Source organism: Rutilus rutilus, assembly GCF_951802725.1.
Source record: "Rutilus rutilus genome assembly, chromosome: 3".
NCBI classification, from domain to species: domain Eukaryota; kingdom Metazoa; phylum Chordata; class Actinopteri; order Cypriniformes; family Leuciscidae; genus Rutilus; species Rutilus rutilus.
The window spans coordinates 50,904,368-50,923,249 of NC_140211.1; the positions used below are offsets into that span (position 1 = coordinate 50,904,368).

General features: G+C 36.3%; 1 protein-coding gene across 1 annotated transcript in view; it reads right to left on the reverse strand.

The window, feature by feature from the left end:
• Window positions 1-18,882, reverse strand: part of smchd1 (structural maintenance of chromosomes flexible hinge domain containing 1) — a 62,821-nt gene that overhangs the window by 20,955 nt on the left and 22,984 nt on the right. The window contains exons 19-37 of the mRNA XM_084403741.1: window positions 17,406-17,483; window positions 17,105-17,224; window positions 16,345-16,489; window positions 13,196-13,289; window positions 9,539-9,611; window positions 9,317-9,456; window positions 8,317-8,451; window positions 6,947-7,180; window positions 6,661-6,806; window positions 6,476-6,561; window positions 5,611-5,729; window positions 4,353-4,514; window positions 4,146-4,274; window positions 3,473-3,552; window positions 2,684-2,841; window positions 2,486-2,601; window positions 1,014-1,075; window positions 676-763; window positions 453-584 (exon numbers count right to left, since the gene is read on the reverse strand). Of these exons, the coding sequence (XP_084259867.1) occupies window positions 453-584; window positions 676-763; window positions 1,014-1,075; window positions 2,486-2,601; window positions 2,684-2,841; window positions 3,473-3,552; window positions 4,146-4,274; window positions 4,353-4,514; window positions 5,611-5,729; window positions 6,476-6,561; window positions 6,661-6,806; window positions 6,947-7,180; window positions 8,317-8,451; window positions 9,317-9,456; window positions 9,539-9,611; window positions 13,196-13,289; window positions 16,345-16,489; window positions 17,105-17,224; window positions 17,406-17,483 (2,297 nt within the window). The remainder of the gene's footprint in view (window positions 1-452; window positions 585-675; window positions 764-1,013; window positions 1,076-2,485; window positions 2,602-2,683; window positions 2,842-3,472; window positions 3,553-4,145; window positions 4,275-4,352; window positions 4,515-5,610; window positions 5,730-6,475; window positions 6,562-6,660; window positions 6,807-6,946; window positions 7,181-8,316; window positions 8,452-9,316; window positions 9,457-9,538; window positions 9,612-13,195; window positions 13,290-16,344; window positions 16,490-17,104; window positions 17,225-17,405; window positions 17,484-18,882) is intronic.

Sequence of the window (18,882 nt, forward strand, 5' to 3'; positions counted from 1 at the left end):
ATACCTTTTTATAAACTGTCTACTTTCTATGTATAACAGTTCTATCAAATAACGTTTTAGACAGATCGTAAAGTAATGAACACGGAGAATGCAAGCACTGGGTGCTCAGCCTCTGCCGTTCTCAGCGCCATCAAAATAAAGGTCACAGCTGCCTAAAAAACCTGCTGCTGTCTGTGTCATCAATATTTTAGCAGGGCAGGTAAAAATCTGACTTACAGTTGAGCCCTGAGCAAAAATGCATTGCATGAAGGCTCAGAATAAAGGAGTAATAAAGTAAAAATGACAAATGTTTTCTCATTAAGAGGTCAGAATTTTCAGATTTGCATTTGATTTGAAAGCAATAAGGAACAAGGGGTTTTGGGTTCTTACAGGCAATAGGTGGTGTTAGGCATCAAATGAAGTTCAACATCATCTGTTAACACATGCAAACACTAGCTCTAGAAGAGACTCACCATGATCTTTAGAATCAAGCGGTCCACCAGTGTGCGATTGGCCCGAATGTTACTATTGGAGACAACAGGAGTTGAAGGTGGAGTCTCAGGGGCTAATTTCATTGCTTTATTGGGAACAACGTTTAGTTCAATCTAAGATAGAAACACAAATGAGTATCCTACAGCAAGAAACAGTAAAGTAGCGTTTACAACAAACTGGATGAAATACATTTTATGTTCCCACCTGTTTGCTCCAAAGATGTTTGGTTTTGTCGAAAGCCAAAACAAACTGGACGACATACTTTCCTACAAGCTCTGGAATCAGCTTATCCCTGAAAAAAAAAAAAAAAAGGAAATAAAAACACATGGGTCAAAGACAAAAAAAATTATGTACTTTACAATTTTGTATACACTCATCCATCCATCTATCGTATCAATCCGTCTCACCGTCACTCTATCAATCATCTATATCTCTCCAATCATCCATCCATCATGTCTGTCTATATCTCTCCAATCATCCATCCATCATATGTCTATTTCAGGCTTTTAATGAGATGTAATGTGCTCAGTTGTATATATTACCTGAAGCAGAAGCACTCGTCCTTTTCAGTGTCCTTGCGTTTACTACACTTCAGAGCAGTGGCCTAAGTTAAAACAAAAAACACTTCGATTTACAATTCTTATTATGCATTCTCCTTCTAGGCATGCTATCACACTTTAGTCTGTTTGAATTTGTTGATAAAAGCAACAAAATTTGAAGAATCCATTTAAGAATACATATCAGTATTGATTAAAATTAAGTAATCAATATTGTCAACCCAGTCCACACAGCTGACATGTTTAACTGTTGTAGTTTATTTGGAAGACAAAATTTCAGTGCATCCTAACTATAATGCCTGATCAAAAATGCCAGTGGCTTTATCCTATCAGGCATGTAAACAGTACTTCAATGTTGTTGATAGTATATTTAATATAGTTTGTATATTTGACTGAATATAATGTAGCATCTTTATAACCTTTAATAAAAAATGGTTTCCTAAATGGTTCAGACCTTGGTGACTAAGATATGCAATTATTTTGAACAAACATATGGTCAAAAGATTGTTGAGCTTCACAAAATAAACATTGTATTTCTATGTTTCTGCTGGAGGTCCTGGACATCTTGTTCAGATTCATGGCATCGTGGATTCTATCAAATAAACAGACAAATAATCTGCTAGAAATCTTATAATGGGCTGTGGTTGGATCTTCCATCAGGACAATGATCCAAAACAAACACCAAATTCAAAAAATGGGTCAGGTTACTGAGCACAAAATTAAGGTTCTGCCATGGGCATCCCAGTCCTCTGACCTGGATCCTATAGAAAACTGAGGAGGAGAGTGTATCAACATGGACCTTGAATCTGAAGGATCTAGAGAGATTCTGTATGGAGGAATGGTCTCTGATCTCTTTGTCAGGTATTCTCCAAACTCATTAGGCATTATAGGAGAAAACTCAGAGCTGTTATCTTGGCAAAATGAGGTTGCAAAAAGTACTGAATAAAAGGGTGCCATTATTGTGGCCAATGTGTATTAGAGAAATATTTAATAATGAATTGTTTTACTTTCCTGAAAGGTGACATTTTTGTGATTTAAAAAAGTACAAAAAAAAAAAAAAAAAGTCAGACCTTTGTGGTTCACTGTCAAAACTGACCGACCATAGGAAATTAATGGGTAAGCCTCTTAACTCAGAGCAATTGTTTTTAAATATGTGCTGAATAAAATCTATGTATCAGCAAACACATAGGAATGAAAGAGTGGAAAAGATTTGCACACTATTACAGATTGCAGATACTGCATTGCAGTATTGCAAAAATAACACTTCACAATGATTAAGATACTTAACAATGACAAAACAATTAGAATATGTCTAAATATATATCTGATTGTATAATTTCTAATTTTCTAATTTTACAAACTTCCTGGTCAAAACCCGCGAGCAGCCAAGGTGTGACCAACTTTCAAAAAGCGTTGGAGGGTTATGAAAAATATTGTGAATTTGTTTTTTCACTCACTGTAGCGGGTGGACATGACCCTGATGCTATGCCTTTCCAGAGCAGCATTGATAGGTTTGCTGGGCAGATGTTTCTCACTGGCCCACCCTCTTCAGGCATCACAACCACTGTAAATACTTCAGAAAGTAGAAAAATGTGATTCACATTGTACCCTATACTAGTTTTGCGATAAAGGCTTTACTATGCATCCACACACACCTGGGAAGACATCTCCTGCACATAAGGTGGCAGTGCTGTCGTATTCAATGCAGAGTTCAACAGGTTTGTTGGGATCAGGAATCACATTTAGTTTTATTACTGGCCCTGGAATATCTTTCCTGCCAAAACATCCCCTGAAATTCAAATGATGCTCCCCTCTATAAAAGAAAAAGAGAGTGAGAGAAAGAGACAGTGAAAGAGAAGGACAACAGTGTATTTTTTTTTTTTTTTACCATTTGCAGTATTTAAAATAGCATGTAAAAATAAATAAATGAATAAAACGGAATAGTTTATTGAGCCTTTAGACAAACTGTTAAAAAAACAAAGTTTGCATGTGTTTTTTACATTTCTTTTGTTGAGTTTTGATACATCAGGCTTTTATGGCTCATAGAGTACAATATAGGATAATGTTTCTCAACCGGTGGGTCGCAACCCAAAAGTTGGAACACTGATATAGAAGAAAAGGGAGCTCATACGAAAAAAAATTGAGGCCAAAACTGAAGAAAACTATGTAATTTGGTGCAGATGCTGATATTTATATGGCCAAAAAGTAATCCTTATAGTTTGAAATGAAAATCAGTGAGATCAGTCTAGCAATGAGATTAAGAGATGAACAAATGATCCTCAAAAGCCTGATGTATATTTAATATTCATGATTTTAAATAATAAAGTAAAAGTTGCTTGTGTTCAGTAAATGATGTGTTGAACTGGCTTTTCAGGTTATCATCATGTTGATCAGTTAGAAGCTGTAGAAATGTGTTGAATTCATAGCGCTAAATATGTACTTACTTTGGACCACTTATGCTTTCTAGTATGAAGCAAGCTTTTCCTTCTGAATCTACAGGCTGACACATCACTGAGGATTTTATCTGAAAGAGAAAAATAAAAATGATTCAAAAATTGTATCACCTAAATACAGTAATTGCATTACATCCAAGTTGATCAGTAGGGAATGAGCTCTTATGTTTAGATACAAACTCACAGTTTAGATTTTCAGGTCCTACTCTGTAGGAACTTTTGTTTTGATTCGTTTTTTCATGTGAAGCCATGACGCAGAAATGCAAATTAGACTATAAGTCCAAAAATGAGAAAGTGATGGTAATTTTATGTTTCATGTTCATGCAATGAGGAAATCACAGGTTTCAGTGATCAGACATAGTGAATTATATGTCAGATATAACAAATCACACACTTTTTTTGCATAGAGTTTTTTCTTTGGGGCCTGTATTTTCAACATAGTTTTTCTAAAGCATTTGTTTTTTGATTGTTAATTAGAGAAAATACTCTAGTTGTCAACAGAGGTGATACAATTTTGTATCTTTTGGCATTTTAGTGATATTGCACAGGGGTTTACTCACCTCTGTTGTATACTGTATGTTCAGAAAACAAGTACTTTCCAAGAACAGTCAAAAATAAATGTTTGTCAACACAAATCCACCAGCCTCCCTTCCCTCAACTGTACCTTTAACTCTGAGTACAGAGTCCTCATCTCAATCTCAACCCGCTGATCTGGTGAAGGATTTCCCCATTTATCGCATAGCTGCATGACCAACGGTGTGTCCAAGCCATGGCCCTTCATGACCTGGAAAGGCTAAAAAGACAAGTTTTATATTATATAAATATTCTGACCCATGAATTTATTTTATTGCGTTTCAAATGTGTGACATACTATCTCTGGCTTCTCCAGTAGAATTATCTTTGCCGGATGTCCCGCAGTAACTTCAATTCGCACAAATTCCATCATGTCCTGATATTTAAAGCACAACTCTTTTGGGCCAAGAGATCCTGTCCTGAATCGGACACCGCGTACGGACAATTTTCCAATACTGGCCTGAAAAAAAGGCATACAAATAAATAAGATGAAATGCTAAAATAAAAAAAATAAAGACGTACATTTTTGCAAGAAAAGTTTGTTTGTTTTGATTTTTTAAGACTTTATACATAGAAATACAGTGCACTCATATTACTTATGAATGGGAGACAACATGGAGGAATAAGTCTTGCTTTGTAAATAAAAGAGCCAATCGCTGATTGGTCACTGCAGCTGCTGTTAGAAGCTTCCGGTTGCTATAGAAACAGTCAGTGTTTTGAAACTTGTGTTTAGGACTGCACGTGCGTACTGGCTGCTCCATGGGAGGTGGGTAATACATCATACACAGTATCATATGGCGTGTGAGTTTATGTCGAATTGCCGTAAAGCAGTTCGTGTTTCTAGCTCGTTCTCGCTTCTCACGAGACTTCCCATTTCCATCTTACCGGGACATTAGTCCCCATGTTGCAAGGTCGGTTTTCCGCCTGGGAATGTTGGGGGGAGTGGGGAAAGTCAACCATTTTCACCAGAACAGGTTATTTTACCATCCAAATGATTTCTAAACGGTTTTATTAAGTTGAAATAGTTGCCAATTTCCCCTTTAATTGTGAGTTTATTGTGAATAGAGGATTCCTCTATTCAAATAGATAGGACTTGGTGATGGATGCCTGAAATAGTTGCCCGGAGGAGTTGCAAATAAAGCCGCCGAGTGAACAGACTTTCCTTGAAAGGGACTTTGTTTATTCTGGATTAATGTATTGAAAATGTTACAAAAAATAAATTTCATGTACGTTTCATACATCTTTTTACAATAATGGTGTAATGTTTCATTTTTTTTCAAAAATTCTGTTGTCGGTTTTATTTTTTTCTACATTTCTAATTTAATACAAATGTATTGTCACAAATGGTGGCAATCAAATAAATGCATAAAACTATTTAAAAAATATTTCCTCTCATGCCATGTAGTACACACAGTGATTGGCTGGCAGAATGCAAATCAAGAACAAATTTATATCATATACAAACAACAATTTCGCATCTGAAGTAGTCTGATTTGTTTTAATGTAATTTCAAGTGATAAAAATATCCATTTGTTTGTGCCTGTGGTTGTGTTTACCTGCCATTCTACGACCAGAGTTTCTTTATCCAGGTCATCCGCAGACACACTCAAAGTCTTCACACTTTCAGCATTTAGACAGTCTGTTTTATTCCCGTAGTGATCAATCACTTCTACATCTGGGAGGGAAATAGAAGTTTAATCTTCTTTAACAATCACAAAACTGCTGATTGATCTACACATGAAGTGTCTGTTAAGCGACACACATTTAGTTTTAATAGAAATTAAAGTACACTTTATTTTATCATAAATGCCTGTCAGTACATTCGGCAGTAAACAAGACAATAGAATTATGAAATTACATAATATAAAGATGTACTTAACAACTTAAGTGGGTCAAAAGGCACTCTAAAGTTCAACTTATTGTATTAAATATAAATTTAAACTATAATACATTTTCATTTAAGTGCAATTAACATGCAATCAAGTGTCTGAAACCATTATTGACATATTGGCTATTGACCAATCAGAATCAAGGACTGGATTGATTTACAAGGCTTTCCAAACACATGAATTTCTTTCATCTGTGGATCATAGAAGAAGCAGTTTTGACCAATGTACTCTTCTCCATTCAATTACAATTAACTAAGTGTGATGCTTTAGCAAAAGCAACATAAAGTATCAGGAAAGTTTCATAACAGTAGACCATACAACTTGAGTGCTATATCACAAGTTGCCTGAAGTCATTCAATAGATTTGTGTGACAAACTTGCACTACCATTCAAAAGATTGAGGTCAGTAAGATTTGTTAATGTATTTGAAAGTAGTCTTTTCTACCAGGCAATGGAGGTTCTTGCGGCGGTCAATACAAATCAAATGATTATTATTATTATTAATTATGACGAAACCTATAGATGGTACTTACATATGTTTCCTGACAGAATTTCGCCCATTTTGACAGACGACTCACTGAGGTTGACCCGCAAACGCTCAGGCTCATCTGGACGAGGCCTTTGGAGAGACACACATACAGTATAGAGATATGCTTCTGCAAGAATATTTAGGTATATAATGAAAAACAGACATAAACAGCACATGTGTGTAGCTTACACAATAAAGAATGACATGTTGACCATGTACTGGTCCTGGAAAGACACATTGTAGTACTGCTCTCTCTGTGCTTGAGGTGGGACACATAACTGTGGCAGTCTTCCCTGAGAAAGTTCTTCTGCATTTAGATTTGCGGTCCAACTCACCTGAAAGACAAGCACAAAGACACACATCTTACACACAACTGAGTACAATAGTATGTTAGTGCAAACAGATCCAGTCTCTAGAAATAAACCTGAATGAAACAAAATACAAAAACAAATCGCATATATAATCAAATGCACACCTTAATCTTGCTGGTAAGTTTTGGCAGAAGAGGAACCTGTCTATTGCCCTCATCGTACAGTCTGAAGTGCAGGTTTCCTAGTGTGTCTCCTGCCGTCCAATCAATGCGCTCTGAATTTTGCAGCACCATGACATCATCAGAGCCCTCTTCCTGTCTGTAGACCTCCAAACGAGATATTTGTGTGCTGGGCAAGATGCGCAGTTGACGTTCCACACACACCACTGTTCTATGGTTCTATGTGCACATAAATATAATCATGTGGATATCAAGTTAAACGGTTTAAGCAGATTAAACAGTTAATATACTTTACTATAAGTAAGGAGACGGAACGGTTTAAGCAGATTAAACAGTTAATATACTTTGCCATAAGTAAGGAGATGGAAAACAATTATGATTGAATTAATCAAAAACACTATTCACCAAAAAAATAAACAAAATAATTTATTGACATTGTCGATTTTTTTTTTTTGAGATAAAACGAATAATTTGCTCAATTCCGTTCCTCCTTAAAAGCCCAAACTTATTGTGCAAATCAGTAAAATCATGTAAGGTGAGTTTCATAAAATGGGACATGCTTATTATTAAATGCATAAAATTTTGAGCTTTGGTTGCGTGATGTCAAAATGCAGGGCTTGGCGAGTATTCGCGAAAACCCAGTCGATTATGTCTTAAGTTAAACAGCTGAGAGAAAAAAGAACGTGTAACAATATATTGGATCTGTGTATTCGGTCTTAAAGTGACAGCGGCCTAATAAGCCTGCTGCCGTCTTTGTCCTTAAATGTTAATTCAATAAAAAGAAAATAAGAAAATCACTCACTGCTCTTGACTGAATGACTTTAGTAGTTTTAATAAGAATCAAGGCAAATTTAATTCTTACAATGCAGGCTATGCCGTGTTTTATTTTATTCATTTAGTAAGCTGAATATTTATAGGCTTGCATGAAAAACTTAAAGCAATGTTTGTTTCATTCATATTTTTTTTATTGTATTACTGACTGTTTATTTATTTTCAATCATTTGATAACTTTTTTCCTTACATTAGTTGAGTCCAGTATTCTACTGTGATATCGAAATTATAAAAAATTGCCATAGCAACCTTATTTCCAGCAAATATATACTTGATATATTGTTAATAAAAATTACTCATAAGGTTTTGGTAATATGTCCCACTCATAACCGTGTTAAATAATTGTGAATGCAATATTGACATTTTTTCAGGGGATTTTTGCTGTAATCGAGCAGCTCTAAACCCATATCAGTGTGGCTGAATAAATAGTCCATTACTAAAAACAGACACTGAAATTTTAATGCAAAGTAAAAAATATATTTTTTGATAGAAAAAAAAAATAAATGTATCTGCTTCCAACTTACAGGAATGTTGAACTTAGCAGTGAGGATTTGTTCAGTGTTTACTGTCTTCAGCAATAGTGGTTTGGTCAGCATGAGTCCAGAGCCAGTGTTACTGCAGTCCACCAAATCCGCGGGCAGATCAGGGGCTCCCAGCAACTACAAACACACATTGCACCAATCAGAAGATGAACTTTAATCCTGTGCCAAATTAACTCTGATTCAATGTAATTTAATCAATTTAATTCAATTTTTAAAAAGTTGAATTATACAATCATCAAAGCTGCTCGATTTATCGTTAAAAGGTCACAATCTCGATTCAAACACTCATGTGATCTTGTTCCGAAAAGGTCAGAAATTAAAGGGGGATTGTGTCAAAAAGTCACCAAAATTATTACAAATGCCCAAAAAATTCAAGATATGATTGAAAAACAGTACTTTTATGAGATCTTGTTTTTTATAATAACATATACATGTAATTAAGCAATATCACAAGAGCAAGAGAGCTGTTTTCATAAATATAAGCATGATAGCGCTACATAAATGGAGACTGACTTGATTGCAAATGTGATATAGATTTTTTTTATAAATGTTCAATAAAGTTTTTATTAACTCTTCTTCCCACCATTGACAGAACTTTCCAAATGTGTCAGACTGCATCCCGCAGTACTAAAAACCACACCCCTACTAATTACACCCCCTACAATGAAACAGTCATTCGGGATGTCATCAGATCCCCTCCCTCTGAAATCGCTGATGTCTCACTAGTACTGCTCTTCTTCTACTTCACTTTCCTCACTTTTTAAGCTTCACTATCTCCACCTAGTGATAATGCAAACAGCTCACCAGAGTCATCCTGTTTGTTTTCCTCAGTTTTTTAAAGAATTTTAACAATGAAATGTTATGAAAAGGGGTATGTTTAGGGTTAGGTTTAGGGTTGGAGGGTAGATTTTTAGCTATAATTACAATGAGTCTGTATTAATTTGATAGTATCATTTATTTTATGTTTGTTCATGAGTTCTACCTGGCAGCGGACCACGAGTTTAGGATGAGTGGTGATATTTTGGTACTCATCGTGAACTTCCACTCTTAAGTTTGCTGGAGTCCGATTCTCGATAGAGAGCACATCTTCATCCGGAAACACCACCAGTGTGTGCGGCGGGCCTGGAAGATAAATTTCATCTGGATTTTACATTCTGATTTACAGGTCTTCTTTCTCTTGCTGTTTCTGTGTTTTTGGTCATACCGGGTTGCAGAAGAATTTGAAGAGACTGGTTGTTCTCCTTCAGTCCTGGGATGTGCACTGTCACTGTGTACATCTGTTAACAACACACATGCACAAACACACAAATATCACACGCAAATCCAAGTTCTGTTCTGTGTAAAAATAGTTATTTAAGAGGTTTTCCGAACACTTGTCCATCATCTTAGTGTGGTAAAACCCTCTCAGTCTCTGGCTTTTGAGGCTAAAAAACATTTTTTACAAGTACTAAAGCGGAGATAGTCTGGTGTAACATTCTTTTATGCAGCCCAAATTGATTTTTGAATGAAAGAAGTCCCGTAAGGCTGCATTTATTTGATCAAAAATACAATAAAAACAGTAATATTGTGAAGTTTTCGATTTTAATATATTTACATGTAATGATGCCAAGCTGTATTTTCAGCAACATTACTCCAACTCTTCAGTCTCCATTGATCCTTCAGAAATCATACTAATATGCTGAATTTGTACTGTGAAACTTCCATAGAAGAGCTGGTTTGCATACTGTCAAAAGTGTTTTTAATGTAGGTCTGACTACATGTACCTCAAGTTAGAAACATCTGTTCTTGTTTAACACAATGCTAGGGAGATTCACCCCAAGGTCAGATCTTGCAGGGCTCAGAGAAGCAGCAAAAAAACCAACTGAATGGGCTTTATGCACAGCTGCACTACTTCCTGAACTTCAGGCAGGTCCTTTGTTTCCTGTCTGCCATTATTGGACAAACTGATTAATCCAGGTGGTCAGGCACACCTGGATTAATCAGTTTGTCCAATAATGGCAGACAGGAAACAAAGGACCTGCCTGAAGTTCAGGAAGTAGTGCAGCTGTGCATAAAGCCCATTGAAGCAACGTTGTAAAGAAGGGAGGGCCAAAATTTCTCCACAACGAAGTGAAAGACAGATTAAATCATATAGAAAACGATTACTTCAAGTTATTGCTGCTAAAGGTGGTTCTACAAGCTATCGAATCATAAGGTGTACTTAGTTTGTCACACATGGCTTCTCCATTTTTACTTTATTTTTGTTAAATAAATGACAGTGTTTAATATGTCATGTGTTGTATTTACCTAATTTTAAGACCAGATGGTTTTTTATTATGTACTGATACATAAAACCATAGAATTCAAAAGGGTGTACTTTCTTTTTCACATGACTATTACATATAAACAAGTCTAGCTAAAATCATCCAAATAAGATTTTTTAAATAGAAACTCTTAAACTTAAACTCTTTCTGGGATCTCTTGTGGATTACTTTGTTTTTAAGTGACACTGGCTGTTGAATTTCATAAACCCCGGAGTCCAAAAGCCAATGTGGTCGAGACAGTTGGTTTTTCTTTTTGCTGGGATTATTGGTTTTTGGACTGGCTATTTTTGTGTGTGGACTCTTATCTGCTTGGACTTTTCTTTGTGTGTGTGTGTGTGTGTGTGTGTGTGTGATATATAGACAGACTATTCAACAGGGACTCTTTTTATACCACATCATTTGTCTTATGCGCACATTTAATCTATTTATTGCATTATGGGGGATGTGCATTGTTTGAATTTCAGTCGTTTGCTGAATATAATGCTGTTACTGATGAGATTCAGGTGTTTTGTCAAGTAAAATGTATGGAAGATCTCTTGTACAAAGCCTAAAAGCCTAAAAGAACCCTGTGGTAGCAGTGGTACAGTACTCAAAAATGTCATTTTCTATATTGAAAACCATTTTTGTTGATTAATTTAGCTAATTTTCTTGAGCAACAAATTCGGCACATTAGACTGATTTCTGAAGGATCATGTGCCACTGGCACTGAAGAGTACTGTAGTAATGATGCTAAAAATTCAGCTTTTCCATCACAAGAATAAATGACATTTTAAAATATATATAAAAAATATAAAATACAGTTTTTTTTTTTATTTGTAGTCATTTCAAAATATTATTGTATTTTTGATCAAATAAATGCAGTCTTGGTGCACATAAGAGTCTACTGTCCAAACTTTTGACCAGTAATGTACACTCATTCCTCTCTCCTCATTCTCCAAAACCCCTTCATTCATCGGTTTAGCAATAATATGCTCATTATATATGTACATAAAATACATTCTTGAGACTTAACAGTAATAACAGTAGATTGACCCCTTTCCTCTTGATTAACAAACATAGATACCTCTTTTGTTGTGGCGTCTGCTGCGGATTTGATGCCAGAGGACAGATTTCATTATCAAACATACAAAGCCAACTTGGTCTGCAGAGCAATTATAAAGTCTGTTTTCTCTTTCATATGGTTTTCCATAAGCTCTACCCCAAGGCGCACCAGTACATTTCATACTATGCCACTACTTTTTAGTCTGTTTGGGCCTCAACCTATTTATAATAAAGCCCTCAGCTCACCATACGTTTTAGCAGGTCACCATTTGTGAGCACATTCCTTTCTCTTACAAGCCTCTTCAAACACACAGTCAACTACATGAAACAATAGTAGAATAACTTAACATAAATGGCTATATTCACATTGACTATGCTTGATTAAGTTTTAGGTCCTGTCAGTTTAAACATTCAAGCGATTTTAAACCATTTGAGAACATGAAGACTAGCCTGACTACGCTCTTACTTCCGCTCAATTTCATTTCGCTTCTGTACTCAGTCTGAGACAGCGTAATAGCTTTCCGTTTTCCTCCGGCCTGAAAACAGCCGGCCAATCAATGAACAGAGGGCGGGCTGAGAGCCGTGACGTAGACACTGATTGTACCGTGGATGCGTAGATTTACTTCACATAATCTGCAAAAGTCGTTCACAGCCATGTTCACTCCGGTATTTCGCTCGATGGTTTTGTTTTCGCATCATACATGTGTTTACAGTGGAAGTTAGATGCGGCTGAGCATGCGCATAACACACGCCATAACCAAACGTTATGTGATTGGCTTACGGGAACCAATGATTTTAAACTTCAGACAAGCGCCTCCCCGCGAGAAAGAAAACGCTTTTCAATTATGCCATGCCAGACTCTGTCTACGAAGCAAAGCGAAGTAGCAGAGTTTGGTTTTACCAGGCTACATGAAGACACGATAGAGAACTCAATTCTGAACTCGTACGCTGTTTTCTGTGCACACACGGAGAGCAGCACAGACAGCACGCAAACACCGAATTCTGTTCTCTTTCTCAACTATTTGTACTTGAATGGACATGCAAAATGATGTCAAAATGTCCCGTCTTGGCGAGTATCCTCATAAACAGAGTCACTTATGGCTTACTTGACAGAGACAGCAGCCTAATATACAAGTGTTAAGCTGGAAGGAACCGATCTTTCTGGACTTAAAAAAAAAAATCCTGTAAATTTCAAAACTTAAAACTTCCCAGTTAGTACAACAGTATTTATTGAAACCAAGCTGCCAGAACGACGTCATGCGTCGACCACCTATGCGTGAACCTATGCACCTAAACTTGAATTTCTCCGTCCAGGTAACACAAAGAAAGAGTAAACATTGTTCATTTACATATACTACCAACATTGCAAATGTTACAATGCAGGCTAAAAATAGCAAACTCAGTTTAACTAAAACACTTCATACAAACAGATAATATTGGTTGAGTCAATGTTTCAATGCCGAATTGGTCGAGTAAACTTTGCCCAGAATGATCAAATTATGTAAAACACTGCTTACCTTGCTTTGACGACTGATCTTTCCCATGACCCTCACATTTTTTATGATAGAAGTGGTCCCGAATGCGATCCCTTCATAACTCAAGTTTAGTGAACTACAGAGAAAGAGACATTTTATCATCAGAAAAACACAGGGAAATGTCAATTTCAAGATAGAAAATGATCTGTAGCCACCTACAAACACACATTTAAGCTGGGTGAACAGCACACTGTGCGATTTTGGCCACGATTTGGCCGTCTGAGACAAATTTCGCAAATCCTAAAAGAATCCTCTGATCCTAAAATCTAAAGTTTTTGAACATTAGTTTGACATGTTCACAGACAGCCGATTAATGACCGTTGCAATCAAATTTTATCTCAGACGAAATTCTGGCAGTGTCAGAAGATTGGACTCACAGTCCTGCAGTGTGACTTCTCCTAATGCCAAGTTCACACTGCACGATTTTCAAAGTAGTTGGGTCACAGTTCTTTTCACACTGCACGACTATCTGGGGTAGCATTCAGTTGCTGGTGTGTGCTCACTGCACGATGGATCGGAGACAAGAGGTTTCACACCGACAACTTCTGTGTGGTCCACAAACTACGTTTCACAACCAAACGGACGTGAGAAGTTAAAAGGAAATAACGCAAGATAACACGTGCGTGAGACAGGAGTTCTCGTGCGAGACTGAATTGTCATTAAAAATGATTGCGATCCAAATTGTCTGTGCGCTGATTTGCAGCAAAAAGCAGAAAAAGAAAAACAGACTATGCAGGAGGAAATGTTTGAGGAGACGAGGGGAGCAAGGATTGAGAGTTGTGGGTAAATAAATAATTTTGTAATGTGCTGCTGGTCAAGCAAATGTTTGTGCTTTGTTTCTGTTTGATATAATTGTAAATGTATCTATTAAAATACTGATATTCTGGTCTATAACTCCTCCCCGAACATCCCGCTGCCCTGTATTGCTCTCTCATTGGCTGTAGGTCTTAACCGATATAGTTTTCAGTCAGAACACTTTCACACAGCAGGATTTTGAATCGCATGCCAAATATCTCACAGGCGTTGGCGACTCATTGGCGATTCTCTCAGATTGCCTCTTTGATCATTCACACTGCGTGAATGTCACTCGCGTGAACGAGCACCGTTTTGCCAATGATTTCGGGCATTTGTCGGTGATCTCTCAAAACCTGTCGGCGAGAGAAAATCGGGCCTAAATCGTTCAGTGTGAACTCGGCATAAGACGACCATACAGTATGTATATTTATAAAAAGGATAGTTCCGTTTTTATTCAAGTATGAGTGACCCCTGCTGGCGCTATGTTCGCATCAACAAACATAATGCAAACATAACCCCCATTATAGGTGAACTCGTGCTATGCCAGTAGCAATAAGAGTACTCTGCTGAGAGTACTGGGCCTTTTATTTTGGCTTAATTTTCAGCAAATAATTTTTTTTACCTTTTAATACTTTTTATTGACCCGTGGACTTACATTGGTTAATAGCAGTAAAAAGCAATGAAGAGTAATAGGAAAGGCTTAGTAAAGGGTAAATCAATGGTCAGACAATATTAGAACTGTGACGAGCAGGGCGGGGCAGAGAGCCGTGAAAGTGGAGCGAGGTCGGGGGAGCAACTGCTAATGAGCGTCTCGAGTCCCATGGAGGAGCTCTGGAAGGATAAAAGGAGGAGTGACAACAGTGAAAGACAAGAGAGGACCAGGCCTGGACTTTATGTTGCTGTTTTGTTTTAGTTTATGCGGCAGTCGTCCGGGAGAGGCTGCTGCTTTACTATCGTTTTGTTGTTTGTTTATTTTGTAGGGGTGTATCGATGCACTCAGCTCACGATTCTATACATATCACGATACTGGATTCACTATTCGTTACATATCACAATATTTTGAACAAAATTTAAAAAAATTTAACTGAAATTAATAATTTCAATAACTTTGTTGTACATACAACTTAATAAAAAAAATATATATTGAACCTTCTGTATGTAATTAACAATTGACTAGGTGTGTCACTGAACAATAAAACTGAATTGTATTATGAAATTAGAATTAGGATAGCTGAAACCTAAAAGAGAACAGGTAAAGCAGTAAAACAATGGTGACACCAGAATAAAAGTATTCATGATTCTGAACCTGAAAATATAGAATTCTTCTATCCATAGACTATAAATAAAGTAAGCCCTTTTTTCCTGGTAAAATCTGACATTTGGCATTATCAGGATCCACAAATATTGCCCCATTGCATTATTATAAATTATATTTGACATTAAATAAAGTAGTTTAATGTAGTACAGTTACTGAAAATCTGTAAACTTATTTTTTTTTCTAACGCAGTACTTGCGCTTTCAATGCAGGCACGTTTTTACACAGAAAAGCCACCCGCGCAGATTAATGCACTTACTTATATGGTAAGAATAAACAATCTGAAAAGCTTTGAATCATCATACTACCAAAACAAAAACCGCAATGTGGTGAGTTAAATTTTGCTTTCACTCCGCTCCAGCGCGTATTTGCTTCAGATGATCAATGACAGTTCTAATCGCAAGAAAGCGTGTCAAAATACCTATTTCCAACTTGTAAATGGTTAGTTCATCCAAAATTACAATTCTCTCTTCATTTACTCCCTATCATGTTGTTTTTGCGCGTTATGCACGCATTTGAACATCCGTGTTTACAACAGTATGCACGTTGTAAATCTGTTCATAATATAAAGCCATAGCTTCTCTTCAGGAGACATGGATTTAGATTAGACCACTCGATTGATTATTTTTACGATGCCTTTATGATCTTGTTTTAGATCTTTTAAGATTTAGGAGAATTGACTTAAAATGGAGAGACAGAAATCTCTCTCACAAGCCCATGCCTTCACTTGTGTTTGGAAGATAAATGAAAGTTTTATAGGTTTGAAATGACATGAGGGTGAGTACACGGTGACAATTAAAATTTTTGGGTGAAGTATACTTTATAAATACAATAAGCTGATTATTGGATAAAACTAACTCTGTATCGCGAGTATGTATCGCTACACCCCTATTATTTTGTGAATTAAAGTTCCATTGATCATTTGCCGGTTCCCGCCTCCTCTTTTCCTGAACTATGAACATTGTTACAAGGACATTTCTAAAGTATGTACTCCAGCACGTGTGTATCTACTTTGACCTACCTACATTCCAGCTGGGGTTTAATGTTACAGGGTGGCTGAGTGGGATATTCAAACTCATCCTTAAAGTCTAGAGGAATACTGAAGGGAACTCCTACGTGGACAGGAGAAGAAACGATGCCTAGCTTAAAAGATACTGCTTCACCTTCTGTTGGAGAAACACAGAGACAAGAGACAAAGATTAAACATGGAATCTGACAGGAATTATTATTATTTCTACTTCATTCCAGTGTTATTTTAATTATAATTTGGATACTATTGTATTTTCATTCAAAAAAAAAAAAAAAAAAAAAATGTCTATATAGTTTTTATCTTCAGTTTGAGTTTTAGTTATTTTAGTACATCAAGTTCAAATGAAAATGAGAAATGTTTCCTTGATAACTAACTGAAAAGTTCATTTCAGTTCATTTTTATTTTATTACTAGAAACAAAAATGTTTTTAAGATTTTACGTTGTAGTTAACTACAATAACCATGCTTTACTCTCATAACAGAATATTTTATAATTTAGCTATTTAAATGATGATCAAAAATGAAAATTCATTAATCGTTAATCACATCAACAACTTTTCTTTTCTTTTTTTATACTTTTTTTTTTAAACAGCTATTTTCCATAAAACAACAGTTCATAGTCATCATGACAAACAAAAAAATAATCGGAAAAATTTAATTTATATAAATTTCTCCTAACAACACAAAAGAATCCCTCTTATAACCCGGGACCGATCTTAAAACCAAGTGTAAATGGCCAATTTGTGTTTTACCTTTAATCGAGAAATTGAGGGTGTAATTGGGTAGTCTTTTTCCAGCCCATTCTTCGGATTGGCTGTCACTCAGAATTGTCTGCAGATGCAGTGTGTACATCCCAAGCTTACTGAGATTCTCTGGAAGAAAAAACACTCCCTTAATGCATTAACTAATATTAACTGACAATGAGGAATTCATTTGTTGCCATATTTATTCATCTTTCTTAGTAAAAATACAATAACATGCACATGGTCATAAATTTAGAGGAGTGGAAAAAGTCACGTGACTGAACATATGTGATGATTCACTGATTTTTACCCATGGCCTTGAACCAGTATTCCCATTTGGATGAATGCACACCAGTGTACGTGTTAGTCTCGACATCTCCTTTAGGAGCTAAAGGAAGAAAAGGATGCAAGCCCATCATTTTTTTTTCAGTAGCATATTCTACATGAACAATACAAAAGAATAACAACAATTTACATTTCATTGGATTTACATAGTTACATAAAATATAATGATGCAGTCTTAAAAATGTGATCAATTAAGCGGCATTCTGCAGGTGCGCTATGAGACTATGGCTGCGTTTACACTTGGCATTAACATGCGACCTGTATCCAGATGTAAAAGATTACTCTTTTAGTTTGTTTTCTACGGTTCACTGACAAAAAAGCAATCCTGAAAGCGGCCCTGAAGACGATGATTACTCATAACGGTTCGGAGCTTCGTTTCTACTCTGATTTGTCAGCTGGCTTGTTGCAGAAACGTTGTGAGTTCCGGGCAGTGAGCAAAGCTCTAGCATCTCGTGGTCTGTATTTTAGGTTCGTTGAATGTTTTATTTGTCGTACTTCTCCGTTTGTATTTGGTATTGTTGTATAATATCAAGAAAATGCAATTACCTGCCTCCTTGTTTATTATAGATGCCTTTATTGTTACACATATTTAGCCAATGTATTGGATATAATGCATTGCATTCAATGTTGTTATTTATTCTGTTTGTAAAAGATGGCTTATATTGTTTTGGCATAGATGTAGGCTACAGTAATTGGTTTATGTATGTATATGTGACTGTGCCAACCCATGTTAAGAGGAGCAGAAAAGTGTGATTATGTGTGTGTGCTAAACTCCTAGAACTTTAAATGAACTCAGCAATCTTAGCTGAGTTTACTGTAGTTCAAGGACATGAAGAAGTGGACCGCTTGCACCTGCCTGGAGAAGGATCTGGGAAACTTTGGAGGAGTGTCAACCAAATGCCTGTTGTAAACAAGGAGTATAAAAGACTGATGAACTGACTGCCTCGGGGGATACTGATACGCCAGTGCCCCCGACGCCTAGAAGCCCAGAGCTGAGGACAAGAAACCCCAAGCAGAAGATAAGAAGCCCAGAGCTTACTACACCTTTGATTCAAAATGTGATTATTGTATTGTATACTTAAACGATGAAGTTGTATTCGCCTTTATATTTTTGTTTATTATAAAAAGAAAAGTAACCAATTAAAATAAATTTAATTGATTACAAAATCTGCCTACTGAGACTTAGATTTATGATGCTGGAAGACTTTTAATGAGAACATACCACAGAGGAGTCTTCTGACCAAATTGTAAGTACCTTTTGAATGCTTACGGTTTAGGTCAGATTTGACTTTCTTTACCTTACCTGAGAATAATAAATAAATAGGTAAAAGGTGTTAAGAGTAAAGTATACACCGTAAAACATGGCGCCCAACATTTTAGGGGCATTGATCCATCGACCCCTGGCCACGGTCGATTGAGCAATGCTTGCCCATTCGCTTCCG